At 37.3% G+C, this 19,293-nt stretch overlaps 1 protein-coding gene across 3 annotated transcripts in view; it reads left to right on the top strand.

The window, feature by feature from the left end:
- The window catches only part of LOC6038621, a 50,777-nt gene extending 32,406 nt beyond the window's left edge, over positions 1 to 18,371 (top strand). For all 3 annotated transcript variants that reach the window (XM_038257368.1, XM_038257367.1, XM_038257366.1), the window contains exons 3-7: positions 11,286 to 11,655; positions 11,717 to 11,844; positions 15,957 to 16,957; positions 17,201 to 17,533; positions 17,594 to 18,371. In XM_038257368.1, coding sequence (XP_038113296.1) covers positions 11,286 to 11,655; positions 11,717 to 11,844; positions 15,957 to 16,957; positions 17,201 to 17,533; positions 17,594 to 17,917 — 2,156 coding nt within the window. In that variant the 3' untranslated portion in view covers positions 17,918 to 18,371. The remainder of the gene's footprint in view (positions 1 to 11,285; positions 11,656 to 11,716; positions 11,845 to 15,956; positions 16,958 to 17,200; positions 17,534 to 17,593) is intronic.
- The last annotated feature ends 922 nt before the right edge of the window (positions 18,372 to 19,293 follow it).

Genomic DNA, 19,293 nt, shown 5'->3' with positions numbered 1-19,293 from the left:
CTCGAGAAGTGTCAGCCCTTTCCGGGAATGAACTGCGCGAGACTTTGTGACGGCAACACATGGCTTGGCTGGATTTAAAGGGAAGTGAAACTGGGGTAAACATCAATATCGTATTGCGATTGAAGCAAATCTCTTGTGCCACCCACTTTGGGTTTAAAGTGATTACCCGGAATTGAGAGGGAAGATTGTTTGTCAATTGTTTTCTTTTCAAATTTTTGTTTAAAAAATAGTTGATTGAAAATTTTGCAATAAGATTAAATTGATAAAAAATACATTCCTTCAAAAATCAATTTAAACTTTAGCGCCCTCAATTCCAAATAAAATGCAGAAAAACATTTCCATTTTCACGGTTGCCATTAAATTAGGTGAGAAACTAATACCTTTTGTGTCTGGTTAGGCGCGCGTTCACCAAAATTCGTGCTGCCAGCCACTCAATTATTTTCCAACAATTTTCAAGCTCATATTTGTTTAGTCATGCCATCTTGGCACAATATAGAGAGAAAAAAGCCTAGCCAATGTTGTTTTAATATAAAATTTGCCGAAGCAGTAGCACAAAAAACCTCCCCACTTGGAGAAAGCTCTTCGATTCGCCTCGGTCCAGAGTTCGCAAAAAAAAAAATGTGTGGATTATACGGAAGCTTTTTACGTTGAATTTGACCAACAGGAGTGCGCCCTGTTTGGCGGAATCCTCGTGGCGGTGGCGAATTTTATGTCCAGCAGCCGATCCAAACCAATAGAGTAAACCGGTTCGCCTTGGAGTACTCTATTATTACGGCGTTGGGAGTTTTTGCCCCCGATGAAGTGTGGCCCAAAATGATGAGGTTCGAACACAATCATCTGCCTTGGACGGGGGGACACCGGAGTGGCCAAATGGACCATCCGACCCGTGGCCAATCTAACAGTAGCGCCAAGAAATAGCCAACTCATTTGAGATTTATTCCAGAAAAAAAGGCTAAATAATATTGAAACAAAGGAGATGTTAACTGGTAATAGGGTTGGTTAACTCTATGGTAATAAAATTTGGAAATATATTTTTTGATAACAATCGAAACATGTTCTGGGGCAACCATTTCTTGATTTATTTCAGAACACGAGATTCAATCATTTTTTTTTATTTTGGATTTTTTTTGCTGGTTGAACGACCCCATTTTTTTCCTTTCCTCGCGCGATTCCACTCGTTTCAAATCAATTTAAACTAGTTTAATGTGTTCGATAAATCAATCAAACCTCGGGAAATATAATAATTTTTTAATAAATTTCTGCTATAATTTGTTGACGTCAAAGTGGGGAACAGAGCGAAAGAGACGGGACGGAATGAGATGTCGGATTACTGGAATCGGTTGAAGAACTGGATGCTAGAAACTTGGAGATTTTGAGCTTTTAGAGCAAAACGGAGGGGAAAGGCGTGCTCGCGCGAAATAACAACTACATTTTGCCCGTGGCCTTAGATTACAATCGCTTAATTTGGAGATGGTTTTCAAGCGGTTTTTTTTTTGGTTTGATGCTTTTTGGGCCTGATTTGCGAGTCGAATATATGTTATTCTTTGGTCGTTTGAAGTGTGACCATTTTTCTCCTTTAGGCTTGTGTGATCAAGTTTGAGAAGATTTTTAAATGTTTTTCAACTGTAGAGGATTTTTTTAAATTATAGATTTATACATTTGGAAATTCATAATTTTATTTTGATCACGCAAAGGTTGACCTCATATAAGGACAAAAAATAGATTTTTTGAACCAATTTTTCAAAAAAATCTTTTTTATAAATAAATTTTCACCTACCCTTTCAAATCAAACGACTCATCCAAATTGTCTTCATCTGTCCATTTGGGTCGAACCTTTTCGTCCGTTTCGATCGAAAATGGACAGAATTCCATCATCTCGAATCACCCAGATAGACCGAAAAATAAAAACTCCCGCGTCATCGTCGCGAGTTGCGGGGAGCCCAATATACCGAGATACATTTTTCAGTCCATTTCTTCGCTTTTCTAGCCCAGACTTGTGCGATGACGACGACGGCAGAGAACACAAAAATTGTACACTATCATCATTTGTAGGAATTCAGCCGAAAAAATAATATTAATCTCACATGACCGAACACTCCGCCATCAGAAAAGAGAGATGTTTGGAGTGCGATTGAGCGAGGCTCCAACAACATCTTCACCGGGAGATCACATCCATCTAAGGGGGAAGGCCAGAATTAGAACAAGCCAGCAAACAAAACTGGACCTGGATTTGAGATTCTGAAGATGTGGGCTAGTCAGATAGCGCAAAATAGATGAATATCATGCGGGATTTTGAAGTACTCTCGATCCCGTCCCTGTCCACCAACTCCACCTTGGAACGCTATTAAGGTGAAAAGAGATTTAAAGGTGGAGAAAGAGCTAAGTGGAAAGAAATAAATCGGTTTGAGTTTTTGACGAAATTGTTGCTAGTTTTGTGTGTTGGATTCATATGTAGCAATTTTTCGAGGTATGTTTTGTTTAGTTTTGCGAAACATTTTTGAGCAGAGAACTTAATCCGTTTAAGAGCTCACTCGTTGTCTTAGTTTGGCTAGATGTGATTGAGTTTTATTTTGAGCTATTTGAGAACTTGTTTTCGAATAAAGAATAAGATTGGGGCAAGGAGTCTGAAAGGATGATTGATTTTTTTTTGTCAATAATCTAGGAAGAGATTTTAAATGTTATCAATTAATTTCAAGCCACATTTTAACAAGTTTGAATCGAAAAGTATCACAAAATGCTTCATACATTATTACAAACATTAGTCAAATATCGATGAATTTAAGTAAATATTAATTTTCCTCAAGATTTACGTTTTTTTAGATTTTCAAAATTTGTGGAACTACGAAATGTGCAAAGATTGATTCAAAATGCACAAATATATCTTATTCAACAATTTCAAGATAGCTCACAATTGTGTTGTTGTTGATTTTTCAAGTGTCAAGCAGAATGAAGATTCACCCTTCTTCAAGATTTTTCACTTTATGACTATTTTGAACTTTTTTTTTTGATTAAAATGAATGAATTTAGTTGAAAATTTATAAAAAATATATAATGTGATTTTCTTAAAGAAAATGTTAATTCTAAATGTTTGATGCATCAATAAAATCATCTGAATTCTACAAACATAAGAATTTGTTTATATATCCTACCTCTCCTTCACCCAGGGTTACCAGGTCTGAGCAGAAATAAATCTGGCAAAACATCTGGAAAAAAATAATTTTAAATTTATGAAAACATAATAGTAGTTTATGCAACAAGTTGCAAAAAGAGGATTTTTTCAGCACGAGTCGTACAACGTACAACGAGGTTCACCAAGTTGGATAAATACGACAAGTGCTGAAAAAATCAAGTTTTGCAACGAATTCCATACAACATTTTTTGCAATTCCGAAAAACACCCATTTAGTGAAATTTTATGTCAAATTTTCATGTATTTTGTCAATAAATCGTTTAAATCAAAAAAATGTGTTACTTTTCGAAACAAGTGCTGAAAAGTTCAACATTTCAGCACCCATTTCAGTGCATAAATATTTGTTTTCTAGAAGTGGATCTTAAAGGGCTCTAAAAGTGCCCTGAGTACACCCAAAATTCCGAGTCGAGAGAATCGTTCCCTCAATAAATTTTGAGAATAATGCTACCAACTCACACCACCATAACAAATAAGGACGTGGAGTTACCTCGTGCTGCCACCTGTTTTTTTTTAAGTGCAAGAGTGTAAAAGTGCTGAGTCATCGTCTAAAAATAGACGGCGTCCTATCTCGCCCAGCAAAATGAAGTCGATAAAGTAGTCGGTTTCGATGAGAAAAAGTGGAAAACGAGGTCTAAAAATAGCGACGGTCTAATTGAAACAATAAATCTTCAACAAGTGTCATACATCAACATCTGACCACTCCTTGTTCACCAAGCTGTGGTGGTCTAGGCAGTTAAGTCATTGGGTTAGTATGTCAAAGGTCTCTGGTTCGATTCCCGTAGTCGACACTTTTGTTTTGGTTTTGTTTTGACGGAAGATTTTTTTTGCAAATGAACCTCGAGAGAATAATTCTCTCGCCCATCTCGAACTGTGTTCTCTGTGTCCGTAAAAGGTACCACTATTCTCTCGTCTCGAGGTCATTATTCTCTCGGTCTAGCGCTGCCCAGTTTTGGGTGTATCATTCTCTAAAACTTTACCCTTAATCGTTACAATCAAAGAGCTAATTGTTACAGGTTTGTTCAGATGCAATCTCTAAATTTGGTCGCAGAAAATGTTGGTGTCTTCGGCAAAGTTGCTTGGTGAAGACAACAAAATCTCAAAAATATTCCTTCAAAGTTAGAATTTCAAAAACATCCTAATCCTGAACAACCCTAATTTTCAATCAATCCAAAAGTCACCGCTTCCTATTTGCAACAGCTCTTCTGACACCAAAGCTCCAGAACGTCTTCATTTTGCGGTAACTCCAAAATCTTTTTCTTCAAAATCCCAATTAATTACCTTCCCTTTTATTTGCGTCCAAGTGAGCTAACATCGGTTAAAATAATACGGGTCTAAATATTTCGGCCAATTTTGAGCCCGATCGGACAACTTTTTTTTTTGAATCCATGCTTTTTTCGTGGGGAATTGCTGTTTAAAGATAATTGTGAAAAAATAAAAATAAAATGAAATAATCATTATATAGAAAAGACTATATAATAAGTTTATGAAATCTACTAACTCAGCAAGAAATTTAAGAAATGGCTCAATTTGCATTAATTCAAAACTCATCATCGCCTCTTAACAACCGATCACCGCTCCAGAGAAGCCCTCATAGCTTCATTTTAGGGGTGTGTCCCGATCGTAATCGGCAATCTGCAAGAGAGTGAGAAAAGAGCCACAAAAAACACCTTCTTCACAATTGAGTGACCCGCGCACAGACCCAGCGACGAAAAGCGCGTCCTAATACAGAAGAAATGAAAGCAAAACGAGAAAATAACAAGGAGCAAAAAAAAAAAACAGCACAAAAATCGAATTGATCTCCGGGCACACGCGAGTGTGTGCAGCATCGCACTTATTGTTGCTCTCTTCTACTTGCGATGGAGCTCTGGAGCGCGTGAAACATATGTGAAGAAGTGTGCCCGAGTGCGCGTGAAAGAGATTAGATGAAGCGTGAATCGGGCGCGTTTTGTTGGCTCGTGAGGTCCGAAGAAGGGTAGAGGAGAAGGGAGCCCCCGAACAATAATAATGATGAAACGAAATGCTGAAAAAGTTGGAGATTTCGGACGATGTTGATTTGAATTTACGGAGAAACGTAAAATATTTTTTTTCTTCCCTTTCGACGGTCCACACTCGCCTTAAATTCAATATCATATTATGTGGAGCTTTCAATTGGATGGAGAAATATTTTCAACATCAATCAATTTATTGTTTTCCAAGGGAAGGGTCGGTGGTGGTGGTTGAGGGGTCTGTGATTTGAACTTTTTTTTGTCTGTCCAATGATGGGACTCTTTCGCCATTTCTTTCTATTTCTACTCGATGAGCGCATGATGTAGATTTTAATAGAACACTTTGGTCGTCATCGTTTGAAGTTGCTCAAGTTGAGAGATGGTTGGGATGCCAGACGTTTTGATTTTGTGGAATTTGGGAATTCATCAGAAAAATTTAGGTTGGTTGTTTCAATCGCTTTAGAAGAATTTTAATAAGGCTGTTGCTAATATTTCAGGATTTTTAGTAAGACATGTTTTTCAGTGATTTGTTGTTTGCTCGAAACCATGAAGAGATAGAAATTTTGTGTCAAAAAGGCTTTTATGTAAAATTGGACGCTCGATTTGATAGTGTACTCAAAATTCCGAAAGAAACGTTTTTTCATCATCGCTGCCTTCTCCCGTTACTCAACTGTAAAAAATCGTGAGATATGTCATTTTATGGGAAATTTAATGTTCTTTTCGAATCTGTTATAACCCAGAAGGGTCATTTTTTCATTAAGAAAACGTGTTTTCTGTAACTTTTCAGGGTTACTTTTCAAAGTGTAACCATGTTCTACAAAGTTATAGAGCAGACAATATACATAATAAGGGGTTTGCATGTATTCTTTGCAAGTTATCAGAATTATACGAAAAAGTTTATTAAAAAGGTGACGATTTTGACCATTTTTGACCAGTTTTTCGAAGTTTTCACTTCTAATACTTAATTGTGTGCTTTTGAATATATTTTTTTAAAGCTCAGTAAATTTTGCATAAGAATGAGCCTTTGGATGTTTGTTGTGACTCATGCACACAGAAATGAGCAATTCTGGACGAAATCGGTCTTTGTCTTTAATTTAAATTTTTGTATTTTTTAATCCGGCTGATTTTTTTTGGTGCCTTCGGTATTCCCAAAGAAGCCATTTTGCATCATTAGTTTGTCCATATAATTTTCCATACAAATTTGGCAGCTGTCCATACAAAAATGATGTATGAAAATTCAGAAATCTGTATCTTTTGAACGAATTTTTTGATCGATTTGGTGTCTTTTGCAAAGTTGTAGGTATGAATAAGAACTACACTGAAAAAAATGATACACGGTAAATTTTTTTAGTGATTTTTAATTTAACTTTTTGTTACTAAAACTTGATTTGCAAAAAACACTATTTTTTTTATTTTTTGATATGTTTGTACCCTAAAATGCCAACTTTTCAGAAATTTCCAGGTTGTGCAAAAAATCTTTGACCGAGTTATGATTTTTGAATCAATACTGATTTTTTCTTATACATGCTGAATAAAACAATTTAGTATTTTGTATAACTGTTCATCTTCCACAACCAAATTTGAATTTCCAAACCGAAATTTGATATTTTTTCTCAATTTCGGGGATTCCCGGGACAAAATATAATAATTCCCGGGATTCGGGTATTCCTAGTTGAGAAAATCCCGGGAAGTCCCGGAATGGACGCACTATTTAGCATTGTTAAATTCTCAAACTTATATCCGGGTTGTATTTTCATAACAAATTGTGCAAAGAAAAATCGGTCGTCTTGGTCCGCCAGTTTTGATTTTGTGGTATTTTCAAAGAAAGCTATTAAACTACTAGATTTGTTTCGGACACTTTTTATTGATGACCAAATATTTGTCAAATTGTAGTTTAGATTCATTCAAGGCATATTCATAAGAAATTTGATAAATATGCAGCAATTCCCCACGAAAACAGCATGATTCGAAAATAAAGTTCTCCGATCGGGCTCAAAATTTTTCTGGGGGATCCTTGGCCGAAATAATTAGACCCGTATTTTTTTGTTTGGCCATTAGGGTGACCTACGCCGTGTTAGGGTGGTTAAAAAAATGGCAATTTTCGTCGATTTTCGCAAAAACCACTTTTTTCAAAAAATCATGTCTCCGCGCCATTTTATCCGATTTTAGCTGTCCTAGACGCAAAAGAAAGATGATTAGTTTGGCTATTTGGGAAAAATAGTAAGTAGTTTCAAAAACCTAGCTTAACATTTGAAAAGGTCGTATGAAAACTTAAAATGCTGTTTTGAAGGTCTCGGGACCAAAGAGCCTATGTCTGAAAATATTTTTAGCAGATTCCTCGGAAATTTTTACATAACATATCAAAAAATGGTGAAGTTATGTTTTCCATACTCTGAGATACGATTTTTTGAAAATAAAAACTGGGTTTTTCGACGCGCCACGCGCAAAAATCAGAAAATGACGAAAACGGGAAAAAATCGACTTTTTTCACTAAAATTGCGATAACTTTAAAATTTCAGCGATGACCCATAGATGTTATGGTACCAAAAGTTGCGTCTTTCAATTACGAAAATTTTGGTACCCTAACATGTATAGATCATTGCTGACATTTTAAAGTTATCGCAGTTTTAGTGAAAAAAGTCGATTTTTTGCCGTTTTTGTCATTTTCCCATTTTTGCGCGTGACGCATCGAAAAACCCAGTTTTTATTTTCAAAAAATCGTATCTCAGAGTATCGAAAACATAACTTCACCATTTTTTGATATGTTATGTGAAATTTTCCGAGGAATCCGATAAAAATATTTTCAGACATAGACTCTTTGGTCCCGAGACCTTCAAAACAGCATTTTATGTTTTCATACAACCTTTTCAAATGTTAAGCTAGATTTTTGAAACTACTTACTATTTTTCCCAAATAGCCAAACTAATAACCTTTCTTTTGCGTCTAGGACAGCTAAAATCGGATAAAATGGCACGGAGATATGATTTTTTGAAAAAAGTGGTTTTTGCGAAAATCGACGAAAACTTTTTTTTCGAATCATGCTGTTTTCGTGGGGAATTGCTGTATGTATATAAATCAATCGATTTTGAGTGGTTTTTCTGAAGAAAATTCCTAAAAAATAAAAAAAAAATCTTTAAAAAACAAAGAGCCCTGATATTTTGATGCCGTAGAATATTGGGAAAGAGCCCTTCTTTCATGGTGCCAAATATCAGACTTGCCGCATTTATAATTTTAATGTTCTCGAAAAAACACACCGATTTCAGTGAAAAGTAATAAAAAACCAAAATATTTCTTTTTTACTCTGGGCGATTAAGGGTTGAGGTTTAAACAGCTCTTTGCGATTTGTTTTTGGGTTAATTCAAATAATGCAAAAGTTATGCTTAATTTTGTAATTAAACTTGTTGTGGGTGATTGAATTTTAAAATAAGAGAAATCAAATCTGGAGTTTTTTTTAACAAGTTAAATGAGTAAAACCCATATTTTTTTTAGCTTTTTGGTTGTTTTTGAATATCTCTTACACAAGACGGTTTCACAAACACCTAAAAATTAAAAATTTGAAATTTTGTTTATTGGACCTTTTTTTTAACAAGAGATATTTGAAGCATTAATGAAAACATGTAAAATTCTAAAAATAACCAAAAAATCTGTGCAGAAAGTTTTGAAGAGATTATGCTCTTCAATTCAAACCATTCCAAATCATTGTTCAATCTGGCATCCCTGTCACAAAAGCTCCCAACCGAAACGGTCCCACCACCTCTTAGAAGAAAGAGAGCATGAAAACATGTTATTGCGTTCGGAGTTTGGAATCGGTTATGCTCGGCACGGCGGCGGCGGTGAGCCACAGGACCAAACAGTGGCCCCAGCTTCGCAGAGGTCTCTCGCTTCTCTTCTCGGTTTCCCCTCTTCCCTGGCCCCGCTAAAGATATATTATTTGGCGTCTCCACGCTTCTCCATAGCCGCTAGGCTGCGGAGCCTTCGATTAGTGAATGATTTAGATGTTTTTTGGCTGACTTTTTGATCTAATGATTTGATAAAAGAGTGGCGCACGGCAGTTGATCTGGTTTCGGGAGCAATCCCACCACCGAGCGCGCGAGAGCCGGAGTCGAGCAGATGAAGGTCGCTGTCGACTTCTTGAACTTGAAAACAGACCGTACGACTAGAGCCGGGTTCGTGGCCGCTCGGAACGGCTTGTGGGTCAAGTTACTTGCTGTTGTTGTTTTTTTTTTGTGTGTGTCTCGTTGAATGAATAGATTTGTATTATTTTGTTCAATTTAAGTGGTACACGATAGGAGCACGCACGCGGTGAAGGGTTTTACATTTGGCTGGATTTGACCCAACTTGCGGACAATAATGAGAGGTCCTGCTGGGGGATTTGGATTGTTTCGGCTGAGACTGAACGAAATCGGTGTAATTGAAGGTTGATCAAGGTTTCGACAAGGTTGTTTTATAGTTGTTTCATCGAATTGAGTTGTATAAAGATTGTGAAGGGCCACACATGAAATATGATACGACAAAAAGGGACACAAAAGGTTACGGTTACATTTTATTTTAAGAGTCAAGTACCAATCAAATGTATGAAAGTAGGCTTTTAGCAATTTGAAATACTTTTTATATTGGACAAATCTGGAGACTTTTTAGAAATAGATGGTTTTGAAATAATACTAATGAATTCATTTCGATTTAAATAGATTTTGAATTCTAAGACTTCGATTATTTTTTGCATTTTATTAGGCTGGTACAAATTTTATTTAATTCTTTTCCTCACCTTCCCTCCCCACCCCTTTATAATTTGGCTTGAAAAATCAGAGGAATTGAAATGGAGATTTATGTGCAATCAGCTGAAATCAATTTAAAGTGCATTTCCCTTCGTTTAGTATCATTTTTAGCATGTTTGGGTTGATTTAAAAATCACCTGAATTATTGATAATTTTCGATGTTCGCTATCGCGAAAAGTTTTTTATCGTAAAAACTTTTGTTTTCGTCAAAACTTACATTTTTTGAAAAATAATGCTTGCAAAACAACTGAACTAGTGTAAAATGCATTTTAAAACACTTTTTGCATTGAAATGTTGAGACTATGCATTAGAGTGTAACAAAAATGACTTTTTGGCTGGCATTCAGGGGTTTGTTCCGGTGGGCATACTGAGCCCAAATCCCAATTATGAGCTTGATTGGACATAACAGGAGCTGGCGCTCCGCCCTTCAATTTTAAATGGGATTGAACCCTTAAAAAACATTTTTTCAAAAATGTCAATGATAAATCGGGCGTCTAATTTTACATAAAAGTCCCTTTGACACCAAATTTCTATCTCATCACCGTTTCAGGCCGCAAATTATTGAAAAACACCTCTTTTTTCACATGTTCAAAAATGAAAGTGGTACCGCCCCTCCGTCACGAGGTATCAAAAAATGGACCTCGGATTCGTGATCAGGGGCAAAAGTTACCCCTTTGGACAAAGTTTCACGCAAATCGAAGCGGGGTCTGGGCAACTTTTCCCGAATTCGTGTGAGTTGGTAGATAATTACCCAGCTGCTCTTTTAAAATAACAAAAAAAATCTAAATTTGTTTAATAAAGATTTCAATTGAATTGCCACAAAGTCCTCATAAATTGAAAATTAATTTTCGTTTTTTAATTTCTATTTTCATTTTATTATCCCAAACAACTCGGGTCTCACCACGTGCATTCATCGAGCATACATTTCGGCGCATTCCACGCCATTGAAATATTTCACTTCTCTGTTCGTTCTTCACGCAATCCTTTCCTCGACGCGCTCTACGCGCACCGTTAGCCTTGAATGGCTAGTTTGAAGAATTCATTAGCTGGCAAAACTTTTCCCTCATAAACTGCTCAAAACTACCCCCATTATTACTCTACGCTGCTAGTTTGGCTTCTCTGGCTGCAAGCCATTTTGCTCGCTGATACCCCGGACAAAGTTCGCACACTAATTATTACACGTTTCTTCATTTATTACCACCGGAAGCACTTCTTTGATCAAGTTGAGCAGTGCAGCCGGTTGAGGTGGTGGTGGTGAATAAATTTGAAAAATTCCGTTCGAAACTTTTACCAGAAGTAATAAAGAAGTTTCTCTTTCTCCCCTTTCTTCCCGCAGACAACTACGGTCTCATCCAGCGGTACGCTTCCGGCTACGACTGCAACAGTGAAAAGTGCCAGTACGAGAACCTGCACGAGCACTTCCACTGCTACGACACGTTTTGCCGGGGCAAGGTCCTGTACAAGAAGTACGAAATCATTCGGCACCTCAAGTGGCACAAGAAGCGCAAGGAGTCACTCAAGTATGGCTTCTATCGGTTTTCCTCGTCGGACGACTGCAGCATCCAGTACGGGCACTGTCAGCACAACCACAAGCACACCCACTACCACTGCGTGCACGACAACTGCGACAAGGTGTACATTAGTACGAGCGACGTGCAGATGCACGCCAACTACCACCGGAAGCACGAGGCCATCGTGAAGAATGGGTAAGAGCGTTGGTCATTCATTAGTGTAGGAGGATTTTTGAATTGTGTCTTTTATTCGTAGGTTTCAACGGTTTAGGGCCACCGAAGAGTGCAACACGGACCATTGTGTGTTCAAGGGGCAGAAAACGACGCACTTTCACTGCAGGCGGGAGAACTGCAAGTACACCTTCAAAAACAAGGCTGATATGGGTAAGTTGGGATTAATTTAATCATTTATTTCGAAAGTTACATAGCCTTTATTCCTCAAAATATCAACAATACTAAAAACTAAATGGGTTATGGCCTACCGTAAGTTTATGGTTTTTATTTGAAAATTATTTGATTTTTGAACTTTTTTTCACATCTTGAAAATCATCCCAGATTCCTAGAATGTCTTTACTTTCCGACCTAAAAAATACAAAATAAATTCTGAAAAGATAATATTTCACGACAAGGTTCAAGGTTTAGTTTGGCGTCTGTGTCATTGTCGAAAAATATTATTTTTTGATACAATTGCTGAAAAGTTGGACTTATTGGACTTATTTGAAGATTTATTTCAAAAACATACAGAAAAAAATTTAAAAAAAATTCAAGGAATTACAAACTTGTATTGTTATTATTATTATTATTATTAATCGTTTATTTGCCAATGAGCCAACGGCTCGTAGTGACTGACTAGTTTGTTTTGCTTAACATTTTGTTACAATTTACAATTTACAACTTACAATTTTGGTAGATTGTTTTAAAATGTTTCATCGGTAAGGTTTCTCATGTCATGTTGGTGAAAAGTTTGGCGGGAATCGACACTTTTTTGCCAAACGTCAGTCTAACATGCACCATTTAATTTGTGCGATGAAATGTTCCAGAAAATTCACCAAAATGGTAAGATCAACAATACAACTCAAATCTCTTTGAACGAGGCAATCACACAAAATGTAAAATGTTGTTTTGGTAAATTACAATTGATTGAATGGCAACTGTAAAAGAATGCATGCAACATTTTTTATCAGATTTTTGTTAAGAGCGAGTTTTTCACCGATGTGAAACAGGTCGTATCGAGGTGCTCCGATTTGGATGAAACTTTCAGGGTTTGTTTGTCTATACATGAGATGAACTCATGACAAATATGAGCCCTCTACGACGAAGGGAAGTGGGGTAAAACGGGCATTGAAGTTTGAGGTCCAAAAAACATGAAAAATCTTAAAATTGCTCGCATTTCCGTAAAACTTCATCAATTCCAGTTTTCTTAGATGCACTCGAAAGGTCTTTTGAAGCCCTTCAAAATGTGCTATAGACATCCAGGATTGGTTTGACTTTTTCTCATAGCTTTTGCAAATTACTGTTAAAAATGGATTTTTTTAAAACCTTAATATCTTTTTGCAGCAGCCTCCAACACCCATACTCCCATAGGTCAAATGATAGGTAATTACATGGACTAAAAATTGAGACCAAAAAGTGCCGTCTTCTTGGCCTACAGAGCAAAAACTAACGTTGTAAAATGTTTGTTCTAGAAAAATCGTAAAACTATGAGAAAAACTGCGATTGGCCAAAAAGTTAACAACGTAGGCTTATAGTCCATGTAATTACCTATCATTTGACCTATGGGAGTATGGGTGTTGGAGGCTGTTGCAAAAAGATATCAAGGTTTTAAAAAAATCCATTTTTAACAGTAATTTGCAAAAGCTATGAGAAAAAGTCAAACCAATCCTGGATGTCTATAGCACATTTTGAAGGGCTTCAAAAGACCATTCGAATGCATCTAAGAGAGTTGGAATTGATGAAGTTTTACGGAAATGCGAGCAATTTTAAGATTTTTCATGTGTTTTGTACCTCAAACTTCAATGCCCGTTTTACCCCACTTCCCTTGGTCGTAGAGGGCTCATATTTAACATGAGTTCATCTCATGCATAGACAAACAAACGCTGAAAGTTTCATCCAAATCGGAGCACCTCGATACGACCTCTAGAACAAACCGAGCAGAATCAACAAATACTGCCTCTTAAAATGATTTCTTTCCGCGGTGGATTTTCTTGAAATAATTCAAACTGTAGAAAATCCACCAAAACATCTACTACATTGATCATACAAAAAACTGTGGTAGAAAATATCCACCGCGATCTACCGCGATCATTTTTTGACAGTTCGGCGCCAACGAATTATTTCAAGAAAGTCCACCGCGGTTAACCAAAATAAAATTAACAATGCAACTCCGGCTGATTCAAAATAAGAACACTTGTTTTAACTTATGTATCGCTCAAATTTGGACTAAATTTTAGTGAAATGCATTCTTTTTGTCTCTAACAATTTGCTGGGATTAAAAGAATTCACAACCATAAATTTCTGAAATGCATTCCCGTTGCATAGGACGCCCAAGGAAAAGTTTCAGTGAAATGTTTCACAATTAAAAGAGTATGTAATTTATTTATTTTATTGTTCTTGATTTGACTACTGAAGTAACATTGGAGGATGCAGTCAATGCCAAAAATTATAAAATAAATAAAATAAATAAATAAAATAAAAAAATTAATTAAAAATGAAAACTGATATAAAAAACAAATTTGATCATTTACATGTCGAATTATGTCGAAATAATTGATAGAAAATTAAAAAAAAATAGGGTTAAATATTCTGAGTGATTCGATATTATCTGAAATATTTAAAATATAAATGGTGCCTGCGGCAGTTGCTAATATTTTTTTCTAAAAACTTCAAAATTTCAATGGAAATGGAGTTTAAATGTACAACTCCAATACTTCTAACTTACGTGAAATTGTCCGAGGATTCCGAATATGATAAAATAGAGACCAAAAAGTGCCGCTATGGCGGCCTACAGGGGAAAAACTAACGTTGTAAAATGTTTGTTATAGAAAAACCTAAAAACTATGAGAAAAACTGCGATTGGCCAAAAAGTTAATACCATAGACTTATAGTGCATGAAATTACCTATCTTTTGTCTATGGGAGTATGGGTGTTGGAGGCTGTTGCAAAAAGATATTAAGGTATTAAAAAAATCAATTTTTGACAGTAATTTGCAAAAGCTAAGAGAAAAAGTCAAACCAATCCTGGATGTCTATGGCACATTTTAAAGGGCTTCAAAAGACCTTTCGAATTCATCTAAGAGAGTTGGAATTGGTAAAGTTTTACGGAAATGCGAGCAATTTTAATATTTGTTATGTTTTTTCAACCTCAAAATTCAAAGCCCGTTTTACCCCACTTCCCTGAGTCGTAGAGGGCTCATATTTGGCATGAGTTCATCTCATGTATAGACAAACAAACGCTGAAAGTTTCATCCAAATCGGAGCACCTCGATACGACCTGTTACACATTGGTGAAAAACTCGCTCTTAAACACATATTTTTTCAGTATTAAACTTTATTATGTTCATTTTAAAAAAAAATCCTTTTTTATGCATAAATAAGTATGCAGTAATTTGTGTAATGTCTCAGACTATGCATTTTTTACAAATTAATTAATGAAATTATGGGAATTATTGCTTTGCACATAAATTTAAGGGTGAGAGAGATAGTAAAAAAAAATTAATTTACATTTTGTTGGTGTGTTGTTGGCGCAGGGGTAGCGGCTTCGGCTGCGGATCCCGATGATGCTATGAGACGCGGGTTCGATTCCCGCCTTATCCACTGAGCTTCTATCGGATGGTGAAGTAAAACGTCGGTCCCGGTTTCTCCTGTCTCGTCAGAGGCGCTGGAGCAGAAATCCCACGTTAGAGGAAGGCCATGCCCCGGGGGGCGTAGTGCCAATAGTTTCGTTTTGGTGTGTTGTTGTTGTTTTTTTTTTATTATAATTAGGGTGACTTAAACCTATGTATGAACATTCGTTACCACATTTTAATTTAATTCCGATTGAAAATGTCCATTCAAAAAGAAAAAAAAATACTTCAATTTTTGTCAAAATGATCCATAAACTTTTTTGAACAATATAAGTCTAATAATTTTGCGGCTGAAAATTTTAAGATTTTTTTTAATAATTTAAAACATATGTTGTCAATAATCTTGGCGATGTTTTTTCTTTCCCTGCAAAGAACTTTTTTTAATTCAAGATAATTAAAAAAAAATTTGCAAGAGGTATGAATTTTTTTTTTTTGTTTATTTTCCTACTAATGACTGTTTGCGAAATTTTACAAAATTCAAGACAGTCTTTAAAAATGATTTTCTCGGGATTTTAAAACCTGGGAAATTCTGAAATTTCCTTGAATTTCTGAATTGAAAAAATAATATTTTTCCTTAATTATTATGCATTTTTTTTCTTTTTCCGAACGTAAATTGGCAAATAATTAAACCAAATTCAATTTTCCCCCCTTCCAGAAAAGCACAAAACGTACCACCTCAAGGACGAGATGCTGCTGCGCGATGGGTACAAAAAGTTCCTTAAATCGGAGGACTGCTCGTACAAAAACTGTCGCTTTTCACGCGTGTGCAACCACATCCACTGTATGCACGAGAACTGCCACTACGTGCTGCACTCGAGCGGCCAGTTGCTGAGCCACAAGCGCAAACACGAACGCATGGACACCGAGGTCGACTACCGGAAGTACCAGATGGCGCGGAGTTTGCTGTCCAAGTTTGGTGGTTCGTTTCCGGGATCTGGGAGGGGCGAGGAGGGTGGTTCACCGCCGATGGTGGTGAGGGAAGATGAGGAGGTGTCTCCGTCGCTGGTGGATCCGGTTGTCCCGAGGAATCCGGTGCTTGAGTTGTTGGCCATCATGTCGGAGCTGACGTTCCGGGCGTTGCCCCTGCAGATGATGCTGCACATGAGGATGCAGATGCTGCAAAGTATGAGCTACGAGCAGGTTCTGGCGCCAGAGAATGTGGACGGGTTGAGGAAGCTTGCGCAGGCTGAGCTTGGGGAGGAGTACCTCAAGCAGTTGTACAAATTCAACGAAGAAACGTGCCATTTGGGTGAACGTGCCACGATAGATGCTAACGCCGCCGCCGAGTCCGCAGCAGCTGCTGGTCAAACTAGTCCGCTGTCCAGCTTGCCGCGGGGGTTTGCCGATCAACCACCGCTGAAACGAAGGCTGCTGGAAGAACCTCCGGCTTCGACGAGTCAGGAAGCACCGTTCTTCAACGTCTCCACCTTAAGCAAGTCTAAACTCCTATCGAATCCTTCGGTGGACTATCGATTGCTGAAGAAGGATGATTCCGGCTTGGGAGAATCGTCGTCGGAAGCAGGTTCGTCTCAAACGGATCGACAGAAGAACATGCTGGAAAGCTCGAACTTTCTGCAGTTCACCTCAAGCAAGACGCTGTTCAACCGCAAGCGAGGTCGTCCACGGAAGAATCACGTGATGGAGGTTTACAACAATGTAAGTAACTAAAGTCTTTTACCGTTCATAACCTCACTCATCTGTAAATATCTGTTTGATCTAACCCCGATTTTTCCTTTCTCCAGGAGAGAAGACCTATCCTTTCTCTTTACTAACATTTCCAAAAAAAAGAACCACTCAAACTCTGTGTCCGCATGACCTTTCCGAACACATCGACCACCATCACAAGATCTGTCTCTCGGATTCCGGAATCTTACCAGCATCCCACTCCCCCCAAAACAGGTCCAGGACTCCCCGCAAGCAATCTTCACCAGCTTCAAGTTGGAGAAGGCGGATTCCAAGCCAGCAGCGGACACGAGCAAGGAACCGACGGCGATGGTTCCCGAGGTTGAGTTGCGGTTCCGGAAAGATTTTTCTACGTTGAAGACGCATGAAGACAGGCGGAGTCCTCCGAAAGGGTTCTACCCAATGGAGCCGGCGGCGCCAATGTCTTCCCTCTTCGGAACGCCTGATTTTGGAGGCTTTTCCCAAATTCTGGAGAAGCACATGCGCGAGATCAAGGTGGAACCGAGCGCTACCGTGACTCACGAAATGGATCTATCTAACAGGGAGAAGGTAAGCTTCAAATTTAATATGATTTCCAACAATTCCTAACAACTTCCCCTCTCATTTTAGCCCCGCAATCACCTTAAGTGTGTGGTTTGCAACAACCTGTTCGAGACGTTTGCGGACATCAAGGAGCACGAGTGTCAGGCGAAAGAGCCGGAAAAGCCGCTTACGCTGACGTTTCCGCCCAGTTTGACGTTGCATCAGCCACCTTTTCGAGGTGGAGTGTATCCCCAGGAAGTTCCGCTGATGTACCAACCAGTGCCGCTGGTTATGCCACCGTTGCCGCCGCAGCAAGTGGCAGCAGCAGCAGCGAAGGACTCGATTTCGCTGGTAAAGACCACCGGGACGTTTTATCCGGACGTGAATGCGAACAAGTTGAAATATTTTTGAGGAGATGTACAATAGTGAGGTAGAGTGTTTGTAAATCAGGGATTTAAATGTAGAATAGTTAGTAGATATTAGAGGCTCAATTTTGTAAAATATTTTAAAGTAGTGAATTTCAACTGTGTCATACAATCCACGAAATCAGCAACAAGTATGCCATAAACTATTGGCCATAATCAAGATTTTATATAAAACATAATTTGTATACAATTTTTATAGATATTGTTGAGATATTTTTATAGATATTCTAAAGTAGAAAATGTATTAGAGTATTACTGAACAAATGTATTAAAAATGAAAGTGAGAGTCATAAAAGTACTACAAATTACACTAAGATTCAAGTTGCTGTGATTTGATGCCTTCAAAAGTACAGTAATCATTTCAGCATAACTTTTTAGAATATAAAAAAAAAACTCTGTTGGCAATCCAGTTAAAGAAAATAAACGATTGTTAGAATGCATTCCGTTGTATGAATTTTATTTATCCAATCGCTCTTCTGAATCATCAAATCGCATAGCTGTTATTTTGGTGTTATCTTTGAAGGTTATTTTTAATTTGATACTATTTATGGAATACCGCTGCCTGCGAGTCAGGCTTATGATAAAGATATGTATAGTTGTGTGTGCAGTTATGGTGCCCAGAAAAATGCCCCCCTGGTCCACAAGCCGAACACGGTTTTTGGGTTATTTTAAGTATCTGTGCAAAATTTGAGCGAAATTGGTTGAGATTAACCCATTGATACCCGAGCCTGAAGCTGGCGAAAAAAATGCTTTTCATATAAAAATTACATTTGTAAATCGCTAATAACTTTTCAGGATCGAGTTTCACAGCTTTGGTATATTCTACAAAGTTGTAGAGCATTAAATTTCCAATGAGAATCTCACTTTTGGGAATATTTTGATGGAAGATGCGCACATTGCAGGCATACCCTAAGAATATTTGGTTTTTCATATTTTTTTTCGATTTTTCCCATGCAAACGTCCCAGAGTCCTAAAATCACTCAAGGAACAATATCAAGCTTGTGGAGCGAGATTTTAAAACAAAAATAAAAACGTATTCTGGGCACCCTAGTGTGCAGCTGTTGTTCCTTGTGTTGTTCCATACTATCAAGTTTTTTAATGCATCCATACATCAAACGTTTGAGTTACCAAACTGAAGTTTGATGTATTACTATGATAGACTCATCGTCATGCTCAAAAAGTGCGGGTTGAAACGTATCATTTATTTTTTTTCAAAACTGATTGATTTTTGTGAAAAAAAATCTGCGGAAAAAGTCCTAGCATCCTTTTTGTGTTTTTTTGGCATTTATTTTTATTTTTTGGAGGTTGAGTCCACGTTTTATTTGACCTTATTTATTTTCTGTAAAATCTTATCCTGAAAAA

The sequence above is a fragment of the Culex quinquefasciatus genome, chromosome 2, assembly GCF_015732765.1.
Source record: "Culex quinquefasciatus strain JHB chromosome 2, VPISU_Cqui_1.0_pri_paternal, whole genome shotgun sequence".
Taxonomy (NCBI): domain Eukaryota; kingdom Metazoa; phylum Arthropoda; class Insecta; order Diptera; family Culicidae; genus Culex; species Culex quinquefasciatus.
This window is presented reverse-complemented; position numbering and strand designations above follow the sequence as displayed.